Source organism: Odontesthes bonariensis, chromosome 22 (assembly GCF_027942865.1).
Source record: "Odontesthes bonariensis isolate fOdoBon6 chromosome 22, fOdoBon6.hap1, whole genome shotgun sequence".
In the NCBI taxonomy this organism is placed as follows: Eukaryota; Metazoa; Chordata; class Actinopteri; order Atheriniformes; family Atherinopsidae; genus Odontesthes; species Odontesthes bonariensis.
The window spans coordinates 30,684,169-30,697,644 of NC_134527.1; the positions used below are offsets into that span (position 1 = coordinate 30,684,169).

At 42.4% G+C, this 13,476-nt stretch overlaps 1 protein-coding gene across 5 annotated transcripts in view; it reads right to left on the reverse strand.

The window, feature by feature from the left end:
* Window positions 1-1,090: 1,090 nt before the first annotated feature.
* The window catches only part of ythdc2 (YTH domain containing 2), a 79,910-nt gene continuing 67,524 nt past the window's right edge, over window positions 1,091-13,476 (reverse strand). For 3 of the 5 annotated variants that reach the window (XM_075456614.1, XM_075456611.1, XM_075456612.1), the window contains exons 26-31: window positions 13,021-13,140; window positions 12,778-12,929; window positions 11,992-12,163; window positions 7,050-7,259; window positions 6,164-6,346; window positions 1,091-1,723 (exon numbers count right to left, since the gene is read on the reverse strand). In XM_075456614.1, coding sequence (XP_075312729.1) covers window positions 1,658-1,723; window positions 6,164-6,346; window positions 7,050-7,259; window positions 11,992-12,163; window positions 12,778-12,929; window positions 13,021-13,140 — 903 coding nt within the window. In that variant the 3' untranslated portion in view covers window positions 1,091-1,657. The remainder of the gene's footprint in view (window positions 1,724-6,163; window positions 6,347-7,049; window positions 7,260-11,991; window positions 12,164-12,777; window positions 12,930-13,020; window positions 13,141-13,476) is intronic. The other 2 variants (XM_075456613.1, XM_075456615.1) reach the window with 1 other exon arrangement.

A 13,476-nucleotide genomic window follows, 5' to 3' on the forward strand; every position in this document is an offset into this window, starting at 1 on the left:
CCCCCGATCTGTCTCCAATCTCCCTCTGAAAGGTTCCAGTGGCCAAAAATCCAAGGGTGGAGAGGACCTGGACGTGTGGTGGAATTGGGTTTGATCGGCGTGTTTCTCTCTGGATTTGTGGCTCTAGCAAGCTGCATATCTGCAGCAGCACAGTGCTTGGCAATCTAAATCGTGATGTCTCCAAAAGTAGCAAGTCAGCCGCTGGTTACGCTTCCCATTGACCTTGTTATATACAGAGTCAAATGAACCTTCAATCAGTGCATAATTTAAGTCAAACAGAATAATGTCAGCATCATTATGGGGTATAATGTATATATTTATTTATGTTTGCTTCAAAGTAATTAAATATACAATCCATTAGTCAAGCTAACTTGATTGGAATAACAGCGGACTATTTTAGGAAACTCCTACGACAGGTCTGGATCACTCGTAAATTCTGTTCGTACCTGAAAGAAAACGTAAAATACGAAAAGATTGGTGAATGCGCAAATTCTCTTAAATCACTTGTACGCACGACTTAAGAACAAATCTGTGCGTACCAACGGTTGTTGCATGAGGCCCGATGTTCTGCATGTAGTAGTTTCTGTTCTGCTCAGAAAGCTTTTCTGGAACTTACATCTATGCCAACACGAGGATGAATTTGGCTTTGAATGGTGTTACAGTGTTTGTTGTCCCCTCTTTTCTGTCCTCTCAAACCCCAGCTGGTGGAGGCGGATGGCCACCCTTCCTGGTTCTGGTTCTGCCAGAGGTTTCTTCCTGTTAAAAGGGAGTCGTTTCTCTCCACAGTCGCCTCAGGCCAGAATTGGCTCTGTATGTATAAAATTGGACTAATTTTGAATTGAATGAATTGGATTATGATTACAATGAATTGGACTCTAATTGGACTGTACTATTTAAGTGGCTTGAGATGACATTTGGCGCTGAATTACTTAAATAAAACTGAATTACTCAGTTTGTTCAGAGTATGTATAAATGCACGTAATGCTGTGTCTCTATGTTGAAGCAAAAATGGGATGAATTAAAGCTCATGCAACTGTGAGCTTTAACTTGCGGATCTAATGTTGTGCAAACTTGAATTACTCTGCTACAATAAATTTCAATTCAGTTTTATTGAATTAAATTGAATAAAATAAAAAAAACACAATTAATTAAATTCTACAGACTGGGATAAAAACACGTGTAACAGGTTTATAAAATCATATAAAGTCATATGTCATGGCTTTCTCTTAAGAATTGATCAACCGCTGCATAACAAATGCAAATAAAAGAAACATCCATAAAACAGAAGGCAGTGAGGACATGACGCTGACAAATGATGAATTTACATGTTTTACCCATCAAAACAAGCATGAAATGCAACAAAGTTGACTTCCTCTTCCTGAAATGGCAGCAATTAGCTGAGCAACAAGAACATCTGAACAGAGCTTTAATGGACAGAGAACCTGTAAACATGCTGTAAATGGAAGTCAGTCAGCAAGTAACACCGACATCATTTCAACGCTCAGACTGAACAGGGACAACCACGTATTAAAAACACATTGAGGCATGTTTGCTGTAAAACTCACAATCTCTTCACTGTGCAATGTGTGCATTTAGTTTTGGTCCGGTCCACCGCATAGAACAGAACGTGTTGAGTGTGCAGGGAGGTGGGCCAACTTCACTGACTCCCAGAGGTTCTCTCCCACAGTGACAGTAGCTGGCTGCCTACCAGGGGCTCCAACTCCTACATGACACAAAAGGGAGGAAGATCATTGAAAATTCAGAACTTTTTTAAATTTAGCTAATTATGTTGCACATAAAAGGAAACAACATAGTTGGCACCTGCCACTGAACCGAGGGGGGACAACACAGAGAAACTAACACCCATGGTTATACTTTCAGCCAATTTATAATCCCTGCTTCATCTAACATATGCAGTTTTTTTTTTATAACTTAATTTTTATAATTTTTTCACAATGGTAGCATGACAACCGCGACCCGACCGACGGATTCATCGGTATAGATAATGGATGGATGGATGGATGGGTAACATAACAAGTCAAATTTCCCTTCATGTACATGTTTTCCTGTTTCTGTTTACAGCTGCACATCATCTTAGCAAAATCAACAGTCATGAAATATAGTAGTTCAATAAGGAAAACTAATCAAACATAGGACCAATTACACAGATTTGAAGTGAAAATTAAATAAAGATAAATAACTGAACATAATTTAGAAAAAAAAATAATGACAATTTTAATAGTATAATTTCAAAGGGAAAAAACAATATAAGTAGAAAAAATAAATGATTTTTTTAAAGGAAGGAGAGAAAGAAGAAGGGTGGAAAAAAAAGAAAGAAAAGAAAAGGAAAGATCCACTCTAGGTATCAAATGACTGGTGGTGTGAATGTATTTAGTATCTAACCAGAAGTCTTGTGCTATACACTTATTGTATTAGCAGAGCTATAACAGGTTTCCATCGTTTAAAAAAAAATAGGTTTCTGAAGTCTTAATGAATATGTCATTTGCTCCATCTGGTAGATGTCCCATATTTTTTGAATCCATACATTATAAGTAGGAGGATCTGGCTTTAGCCATCTGATGGTTATGCATTTTAGCGCTGCTGTCAGCAGAATGTTTAAGAGATATTTCACATCCCTTCCTTCTATACCCTCAGGGATTTCTCCTAATAATGTTACAATAGGGCTTTGTGGAATATCACGTTTGAAAACCTCTCTGAGAGCATCAAAAACATCTTTCCAGAAAAGGCTTAATTTAGGACACAGCCAGAATATATGGGTATGATTGGCATTCACAGCACCACAGTTCCTCCAACATGAGCTACCATGTGCTGGTCCCATCTTAGCTCATATGCAGTTTTTTAAATAAATCTGAGGCTAAAAAAAGAAAAAAAATGTATCTAGGTTTCTCACAAATGAGGGGCTATAAGAAAGCCCACCTCCGCCTGCCTCTCACCCAGGGCAACTCTAGAGTGGAATACAGTTCAGCCCTTCTCCAGCAGATTGAACCAGAACCTCTGCTGTGTTGAGGTGAGCCTGACGACATCTACCCAGTATCCCTCAACCTCCCGCATCAGCTCAGGCTCCTTTACAAGTAACACCAGCCTGCCAAGGTCTCTGCATTAGAACCAGAAACAGCACTGGGGAAAGATGCCCATGATCTTCTCTTAACCTCTGATTGTCCTGTTGGATTGGACTGTATTATTGAAGTACCTTGAGATGACATTAGTTGTAATTTGGCACGATATAAAGGCAATGGAAGCTCCAGGCTTGTTTACAGTTTTTTTTATCCACATCAGTGAACAACAGTGAGCTGCAGATCAGGAGAGTGATCATGAAAGGGAAGTTTGGTGCAGATGGAAGATGCATCAACTTTCTATTTAATGGAGAGGGGGGCCACGTCAACAAATTAAAACTCAGGATTTCAATATCTTTTAATCATACATGTCTTAAGACTATACTAACAAGATTTTAGAGCAATGATCAAATCCACAACTAACATCTGTAAAATGCTTGAACCAAAATGGTTGACTTAAAATAGGAAACGATCCAGTGGGATTCATGCCCAAAAGCCAGCAGTACTTTTTGTTGGTCTTCACATGTTCATCTAGAAATGCACTCAGAGAGTGCAGACCTCCGCCAATGAAGCTTTGTTTTATAAGCGCATTTTTTTTAACCACCCATATATTGTAGTGAATGGTCTGAAACGATTAAGGTCGTAATCCACCACGTCCGAGAGAAAGCGATGCGTCTGCTTAAAGTTGTGCATAGATTCAGCTGGCTCGTGTTCCGATTGAAAAGGTTTACAAAGTTAAGATGCTATCTTTCAGATGCGACTTCTCAGAAACGGCAAAGACGGCTTTCACACTGCGACCCGCTACCTTAGCGGGTCCAAATTGCGGACCTCCTTGTCTCCCCAGTTGGCCATATTAAATAAAAAATGTCTCCAACTTGATGTAGGCTAAAACAGAGTAAAACGTGTCCTCACCTGTCGCTGTTGTTCTGAATCAGCTGTCCATTCTGTCTTTTAAACTCCTCACGTCACGCCCACGTCCGACCCGCGTCGATTGCGTTCACATCAAACTCGGCTCGGCAAAAAGACTAGGGTCCGACGCGGGTCGAAAGGCGAGTCGAGTTGACGCGGCAGCCCGGGTCGGCAGTGTGAACACAACAGCGGACACGCTAAATTTGCGAATTAAACGTGGGTTATTCGGCAGTGTGAAAGGGGCTCCTGTTTACCTTCCCCTCTGTGCAGTTAGTGTAAGCTTTCCCCCTGCGCACCCCCTCCTAACCCTCCCTCAACGACAACGAAACAACCAAGCCCCGCCACCTTGTGGCAGGTCGCAAGATTGCAGCACGAACAGACGAACATCCAGACAAACCAACAGACAAACTCGGGCGATCACATAACCTCCTTGGCGGAGGTAATAACTGCTGAGTTTCATGAATTTCAATGAGCTGCAGTTCCGAGGCTGCCGCAATAGATGGCGCCATTGAGGCAACTTCCCCCAAACGTGAATCTCCAAAACACAGAATTTTACACATTCCCTTCTGTGCAAAACCTTTGGGATTGTTCAGGTCCCTAAAAAGGAAATTAAAGGGAGGAAAAGAAAATGATGAACTGTACAGATACACAGCTCAGGCCTAACGGCAGGAGTTAAACTGGGTTTCCAGTGAACAGAGGACATGAAGCTGCAGGGGATTATTCCAGTGGTAGAGGGGAGAAAACAACTCCTGTTCACTGGAATCATTCTAAAAGGTGATCACACACACAGACAGACTGCAGGGCAGCCGAGTGTGTGCGTTTCTGATAACTTCAGCACACAAGTTGTCTTGTAATCTATGGGAATATTCAGATTTAGAACCTAGCAACACTGTTCATTACAAAATGCAGAACTTTGATCGTACTGAGTCTGTTTTCTCTGTGCTGTTGTTCTTTCACTCATTAACTCATAATGACAGCATGACAGGTAATTAACCATTAATTAGCCATGACATGACAGGTAATTAACCATTAATTAACCATGGCATGACAGGTAATTAACCATTAATTAGCCATGACATGACAGGTAATTAACCATTAATTAACCATGACATGACAGGTAATTAACCATTAATTAACCAAACTATGGTATGGGCAGGGAAGATCAGGAGGTCAACCCGTTCTTTTGGGAACCAGCAAAGGAATGGGGGGGGGGGTATCTGGAAAAGTCTGGCTACATCAGCCTCTAGCAGTGTCCTCCCTCCTCCTCCATCCTCTTTGAACTTTGTCGTGAAGCTAAAGGAAGAACACCATCACCTCGCATGTTCCTGAGCCTCAGGTGTTCTTTCAGTCAGTAACTGTTGCTAGCAGAACAGTTTTACTACAATAACTCAGATAATTCGTACCGTTGGTTTCTCAGATTGTTCCATTGAGTGAAAAATGATCCATAATCTGAGACCATGGTCTTCAGCCGGAAAAGGGTGGAATGCTCTCTTCGGGTCGGGAATGAGATCCTTCCCCAAGTGGAGGAGTTCAAGTATCTCGGGGTCTTGTTCACGAGTGAGGGACGAATGGAACAGGAGATTGACAGACGGATTGGTGCGGCGTCTGCAGTGATGCGGGCTCTGCACCGGCCCGTCGTGGTGAAGAAGGAGCTGAGCCAGAAGGCGAAGCTCTCGATTTACCGGTCAATCTATGTTCCTACCCTCACCTATGGTCACGAGCTGTGGGTAGTGACCGAAAGAACGAGATCGCGAATACAAGCGGCCGAAATGAGTTTCCTCCGCAGGGTGTCTGGGCTCTCCCTTAGAGATAGGGTGAGAAGCTCGGTCATCCGGGAGGGGCTCGGAGTAGAACCGCTGCTCCTCCGCATCGAGAGGAGTCAGATGAGGTGGCTCGGGCATCTGGTGAGAATGCCTCCTGGACGCCTCCCCGGTGAGGTGTTCCGGGCCCGTCCCACTGGGAGGAGGCCCCGGGGAAGACCCAGGACACGTTGGAGAGACTATGTCTCTCGGCTGGCCTGGGAACGCCTCGGGGTCCCCCCAGAAGAGCTGGAGGAAGTGGCCGGGGACAGGGACGTCTGGGTCTCTTTGCTCAAGCTGCTGCCCCCGCGACCCGATCCCCGGACCAGCGGAAGATGATGGATGGATGGATGGAATATAAGACGGTGTCTGTGTTTCTACCTGTCCATCCCTGCTGATCTGGACCCGCTTGTTGTCATTCCATGGGTTGAGGATGTGCTGGGTGGACTGGAAGGAAAGATCCTCTTTGTGGATCCACTCAACACTGAAGACCCCTCCGAGCCCCATGAAGCCCCAGTCAGGACAGGTGTCCTGGCTGATGACTGATTTCATATGAGCATAGCCCTGGGAACAAGAGAAAAAACAGAAGAATGTTGATTTCTTTGCTTTTTAAAGATTCCTATTTAGACTGAAATTTCACAGTTAGTCTCCAGATTCTGGCTTCATCAGTCTGTTACAGGGATTACAGGCACTGACAGTCCCTTTCACATGAATGTTTCTCACAGCTTCATTCACACATGGATGGATGGATGGTTTGAGAGACAGACAGACAGATAGCGACAGAAGTAGCCATGGTGCATGCACACATTTAGGCAGATTTGCTAGATTTGAAAGTCGCAGTAAAAAGAAAAGATGACTGACATCAAGGTCCACATTTAATATGGCTTTGCACCTGGCGCAGCTGGTTTTGAGATAGAAATATTATGGTCAGATTTATTACGAATGCAGTGATAAGTTGGCACTTGAAAGGCAGAAATATGGACACAAAATATGGGATTTAAAAACTAATTTTGTTTCACATGAGAGAAAACCTTTGCTTGAAAAATGAGTTGTTTCTTGTTTTATTATACTTTTCTACTACATTTCAGCTCTACCCCACAGCTACTGTGTGTGCCTGTTAATGTGAGGGCAGCCGTTCAGAGTTTTGTTTCAGCTTGGATGGGAATGTTACCATTTCCATCGCTAAAGTTACAGAAAAGGATGAGGATGTTCATTCAAACATGCTAAATATACAATCTGCCTGATGTTAATATGTGTGCACAGTTACCTGAAAGTGTCCCGAGCCCTGAACAGAGAAGATGAGGATGACGAGGCTATTTTCCAGGAAGGCCTTGGTGAGTTTGCTCTCATTGATTGGTGTAGTGGACCAGATCCCTTTCTGCTGAGATATTTCCAAGTTCCTGATGTTGCTGCTCTTCATAACAAAGTATCGAACAGATGTGGGCGCAGGCTGCAGGGACACTGGCTTTAAGACCTGCTGGGAAGACAACATTCGCTTTGTTAGGCTGACCAAGTTATCATTCAATTTCACATTATCGTTTAGTAACTAGTAAAGTAAATGATTTCAGTCTTGATGACACAAAGTAATACAAAAGGTGTAAAAGAGAGCTGCTGCTGCAGTTGTGACTTTAATAAGGATTGTATGAAACTCTGAGCTGTTTCAGACATGTCTGGCATGCCCAGGAAACAAAGCGGATATCAAAGCTCCACACTAATGACCCAACAGGTAAGGGCAGATCAACTTTGCCATCAGAAGATTTCGGTAGTTAAAAAGCTACTAACTAACTAACCAACCAAACTTTTGATAGATTAACTATTGCTAATGTATACAGACAACTGCTAATATATATCTGGGTTGCCTCTTTCAAACACACGGTGGTCTGAGATCAGGTGCAAGTAAAATCAGAAGACAAGCAGAAAATGTTCTACTCTTCCTTTAGATGCCGACTCGGACACAGATCCCACTGCCAAAGCAGTGTTTCCCACACATAGACTAATTCGTGGCGGTGCGCCACAGATTAAACATCGGCCGCCACATATTGCGTTTCGTTATAATTTTTTTTTTTTAACGCTATTTAAAAAATATTCGTATTCGTTAAGCTGCATTTCCTTTCCCTGCTCTCCCTCCGTCTCTCTGTCCCTCGCGTCTCTCTCGCATAGCCTACTCACACACACAGCCCCTCCCCTCCGTGCTTCCCTGGAAGCGTGGAAGCTTACTAGCTTAGATTAACTCTATAGCTCTGGCTCAACCGAAAGAAGACTGCTGGCGAAATTCACGAAAGGTTGGTATCACGTGCACCTTTATAAAATCACACATTAAAAAGCCCTATAAAAATATTTTATATTTTTAATACAATGTTGTCCCGTCCCGACCCATAGCAAACAAGCGATTACGCCTTCTTTATAAAGTTAACTAGTCGCAAGTTTGCCGTAAAAAAAAAAAAAAAAGTTGGGTTTGTCGAGGTCAAAACACTATCAGCTGTGAATCAAATAAAGTAGGTTTTTTAAACTCTTACACTGAATGTTTGGTGCTTCAATCCAGATGAGTATTGAAAAATATTTTCCGCGATTGAAAAAGAGACGTGTTGAGGATGAGGAGCAGCCTGAACCGGAGGTATCAGTCTGAAACAGCTGAACAGTCCGACCTGTGTAATTAGCTATGTTTTAATTTGTTTACAATGAAGATGTGAATATCTGCAGATAAGCCGCACCTGTGTTACCCACCGTGACACAGGTGTCACACATCCTTACGTCCCCCATCATTTTCCTTGATGGAGAAATTATCCAGGTTCTTAACTCCCAATGTGACATATATGTCACATTACAGATCTCTGACAGTGGGGGGTGGTATTTTGGAAAAAAATTCTGAAATGGGTTCTATGTGGTCTATTTAGTCTGTTATAACCCCCTTAATTTTAATTTAAGTAGAAATGGGTCTGGGTTCTTATGGGTTAATACAATAAAGTTCTGTGTGACCAATTATTAACGAAGGAATTATTTTGAAGAATTTTTTACACCCCCGGCCCACCACCACCACACATTGCCTTCACATCTGTGGGAAACACTGCAAAGCAGTTAGTGGTGAGATGGAAATAGACACAATCACATGTTGTACAAATAAACCTTTGGTGGATTATCATTCTGTATTACAGGTTAAATAATCAGTTTTATCTGGTCTATTTTGTTTTTAAGTGAAACCCCAAACACTGTCTACCCATGTGTGCTCTCAGCTGATGTCATTAAGTCTACGTTAGGAGAGTTAAAAAAACAACTAGTCCCCCCCCCCCGCTTCAGTCTAGAGCAGGGATGTCGGTCCTGGAGGGCCTCTGTCCTACAGACACCTGCTTCAGATCATAGCATCATCAGCAGGCTTGTGCAGAACTTAACAATCTTTGGAAGAGATCCATTTCATCTGGATCAGGTGTGTTAAAGCAAGGTAACATGTAAAACCTGCGGGACAGCGGCCCTCCAGGACAGGCTTTGGACATCCCTGCCCTAGAGGCCCCAAGCTGCTCTCACTGGTATGTAGGGATGGGAATCGAAAACCAGTTCTTGTTGAGAACCGGTTCCCAGTGTATCAATTCCTTGGAATCGTTTGGCGATTTTGCAAACGATTCCCTTATCGATTCCAGTGGGCGCGAATGACGTCACCACGCAGCGTTGCGTGGCGAGTCCAGCGCAGCCAGCAGCCAACAGTAAACATGGCGCCCAAGCGGTACAAACGCTCGAAAGTTTGGTTACACATCCCTAAAAAAGACGACAACAGGGCAACTTGCAAAGTGAATATTTCACCAAAGGGAGGAGATACTACCAACATGCAATAACTATGAATGAATGTCGCGTTTTCGATCTGCTCCGGACTAACGTTGGTGAATCTGAACCCAGCAATGTTAGCATGTCCTCGGCTAACACTGCAGGTAACTAACTAACTAACTAACTAACTAACTAACTAACAAACAGACACTGCCTATCATGTTAGCTCCATTTGCCTCATTGTAAAAGCTGCTGTTAGTAACGGTTAAGGTTAAATGAATGCCTTCTCAGGCATTACATTTAGATGAAATCATGAGAGACAGAGCCTGACTGGCTCAGAGCCAGAGGCTGGTGGTACTACCTCCAGTTCACCTCTACCTCCAGCTTCTCCTTTCACCAGAGCAGGGAAGAGTTCAATTACCCAGGCCATGATAGACCAATGTGGACCTCACCGTTGTTGGGTTTGTGAGGTCATGACTCGTGTTACTTCTAAACTAAACAAAGTTGATGCTAATCGACCGGTTTGTTGTCCTTTTTCTCCTAATGAGAATCGATAAGGGAACCGATAAAGAACCGAATCGTTAAGCAGAATCGAAAATAGAATTGGAATCGTAAAAATCTTATCAATTCCCATCCCTACTGGTATGCCACTTTGACCAGTATAGAAGGAAAAAAATAGCACTTGAACACACCATAAAAACAACACCCACAAAAGGAGGATGTAGTTTTGCAGAGTAGAAAGAATAAGAAATCGAAACATGAGGTAAACCGTTTACAATCCAACAGAATTATAGCTCAGCGTTTCAATGTGCTGAGACGACCCAAAAAGCCTTCAGTAAAAATAACAGCAAAAAGCACCTTAAAAAAGCAGAACTCATTCACTGAACAGCCAATAAGAGGGATCTCTGCCACAGACTTAGAGTGTGGTTAAAAGTGTTTGTCTGCTTCAGAAGGTTCTTCAATGAGTGAAATGATGTTCATCATGTAAAGAGCTGGTCCCATTATTTTAAGACTAAGTGAAGGAAAGTTTCAGTGCTTACTCTATCATCTGTTAGCTTAGGGAAACACTGGACTGTCCTTTATGAAAGGAAAGGAGGTCATCGATACAATGACATATCGCGATATTTCGCGTGGCGATATTCTATCGATTCAGAGACACCAAATATCAATATTTTGGTCACATACACATAAAAAAAATAAACTCTGTATTATGCACCAAAATAAAATCAATTGCTGATTTAGTCCACTACATGGTGCTAACCGTTCACTGTCAGTTGAGCTCAACACAACGAAGCGCGGCTCTCGTGAGATCTGGCTGGCATGTGACCGAGGTCATAGGTGATCACAGCACAGCAACATGTAGGGAGGAGAACTGATCATCAAAATGTAAGTCAAATGTCTGGACTTATTTTGGAGTTTTGAACAAAGAGGGAAAGAAAGACATTGACATGACACATGCGATCTGCAGGGACTGCCGTGCGAAAGTGAAATACTCCGGGAACACAACTAACATGAGAGTTCACCTCTCCCGCTACCACCCAGCAGCACTGGCAGGTGAGGGGAGCCAAACCAAACCAGCGTTTGAGTGTTTATACTTGTTGAATGAGCTGTCCATTTTGTTGGAATAAATATTTGAAGTACGATGAATTGACTGAAAACTTTTTTTTAACAGATAAGCATGTTGATCAAGATTAATTATGTTGGTATCCTTTGCAGCTGAAAATTTTGCTATATGTCGTGATATTTTGTATAGCAATTATCAGCATATCGCAATATCGTGATAATATCGTATCGTGGTGTCTCTGGCGATTCCCACCCCTACTGATTATATCGAATCGCAATACTTGTAGAATCGCAATTATCAAGAATCGTGATACAATCGAATCGTAACCAAAGCATATCGTCCCACCCCTAATGAATATCAAGTTAGGATGGGGCGGAGGGACAACAGTATATTGCATTTTTTGCCTTTAACTTCACTCCTAATTTTCTTAACTTCTATTGTATGCTAAGATGATATCTATAATAGAGTCACTTTAAATCAACATGATAAAAAGTGGAAGGAGAAGTTTTTTAAACAAATGTAGTTTCTTTTCCTGAGTCCTTCCAAGTTCCTCTTATTGATAACAGATAACAGTTATTCTGTCTTTGACAGGAAGAGAAAAAAAAGTCAATTATGAGTCCACTTTTGTTGCAAAGCTTTCTTAAATTGATGGAGTTCTTTATGAAGAACTCCCGTACACATTAGAATTAGGATGAAAGATCGAAGAAGACTTTAGGTGGCCACTGACTGCAGAGGACTAACATTCCAGCATTAAAATAATTTCTCATAATAATTACAAGTAGACTATGTAAAAATGACTGCAACTGCTAAACACTTCATTCAATGTGTTTGTAATAAAGTTAATCTGTTAATCTGGGATTGTGAGAAATCATCAACAGCACACATTCAATACCTTCCCTGAAGAGGTAGGACACAGGGAGTCGGGCGGGCTGTCCACATGCACCGAGCAGGAAGAACTACAGGAGGAGTGAGGCTCATCGCAGAGCTGATTCATGAGCAGGGAGGTTTCATCTCTGCTGTGGGGATCAATCTTAAGCAGGTCGAAAGCTGGCATTTCACAACTCCTGCAAGAGGTTCAAGCAGAAAGCAGCCATGACATAAACTACAACATGACCAGTACAGACAGAAAAGAACACCTGGGTTTAAATGGAACAAAGCAAATGATCCAGGCCTGCCTTAACTGGCCCAGAAATGTTATGTGGCCAAAACATGACGTCAACTGACAACCTGAAAATACTGAGTGAGCAGAATTTTCCATCAAAAGATATTTTCTTCCCTGATAGCACTTTTATATTCCAGGATGACAATGATTTGGTGGGCTGTTAAAAGTGTTAAAAAAAAGGGTTCAGGGAGCATGAAACATGTTCACGCATCAACTGGCCAACACAGAGCTGAGACTTTAAGCCCTTGAGAGTCTTTGGGATGTGGGGAGACTTTACGCATTCGACTGACACTCAACCATCATCAATACAAGATCTCAGTGAAAAATGACAGATAATCTGGATGAAAATAAATGCTGTTACACGGCATAGACTTACTGAAACAATGCTAGAGTATATATTCCATAATGTGCCACAATCACGCTAAAGGTGGTCCCACTAAATATTAGTTTGTGACTTTTATTCATTCTTGTGTTTTACCCCCACTGCAATGTAAATATATTGACAGAGTTGGATACTTGTCATTGGAGGTGTTGATGGGGAGCTGGGGGCTGCTCCTGTAGTTCCTCACTGAGGTCCTTGGACCCTCCTCTGATGACATGGGTTTGGGCCGCTGACCAATCCCTGTGGGCTGCTGCAGGCCTGCTTCCTGCTCCTCTGCTCCCAAAACCTGAAAGTAAGTTGGAGCTCCAGCTGGTAAGCAAAGGAAATCTATGCAAACAAGTGAGAATTACAGAGGAAGACACAGTGACATTACATACAGAAACAAGGGTCTGGATGATAGCGTCATCACGTTGAGACCAGGGTTTGGAGGGACAACGGATCCTCTTTATGAACAAATTGAGCCATTTTTGCCTCAGTTCAGACACCAGTACTGCACCCTGATAACGAGAAGGACAGCATAAGATTAAAGCACATGAGGAAATGTCCACAGAACATTGACATGATGGAAACAGACAGAGAATAATTGCAATATGGGTCAGTTACACATAAGTGTTGGATAAATGTACAAAAAAATTTAAAATTCCTATCTATTTGAAAAGTACGTCTGCCCTGTCCTGGAGAGAATTTGGGTGGAAGAATATAGTTAGATTTTTTAGAGTTCCAGCTCAAAGGATCTCTCTTGGAGTAAGTACATCCTGTTGGAGATCCTGTGGAGAGAAGAAGGCAACACATTTTCATGTGTTTTGGGACTGTCCGGTCATTTCAAATTATTG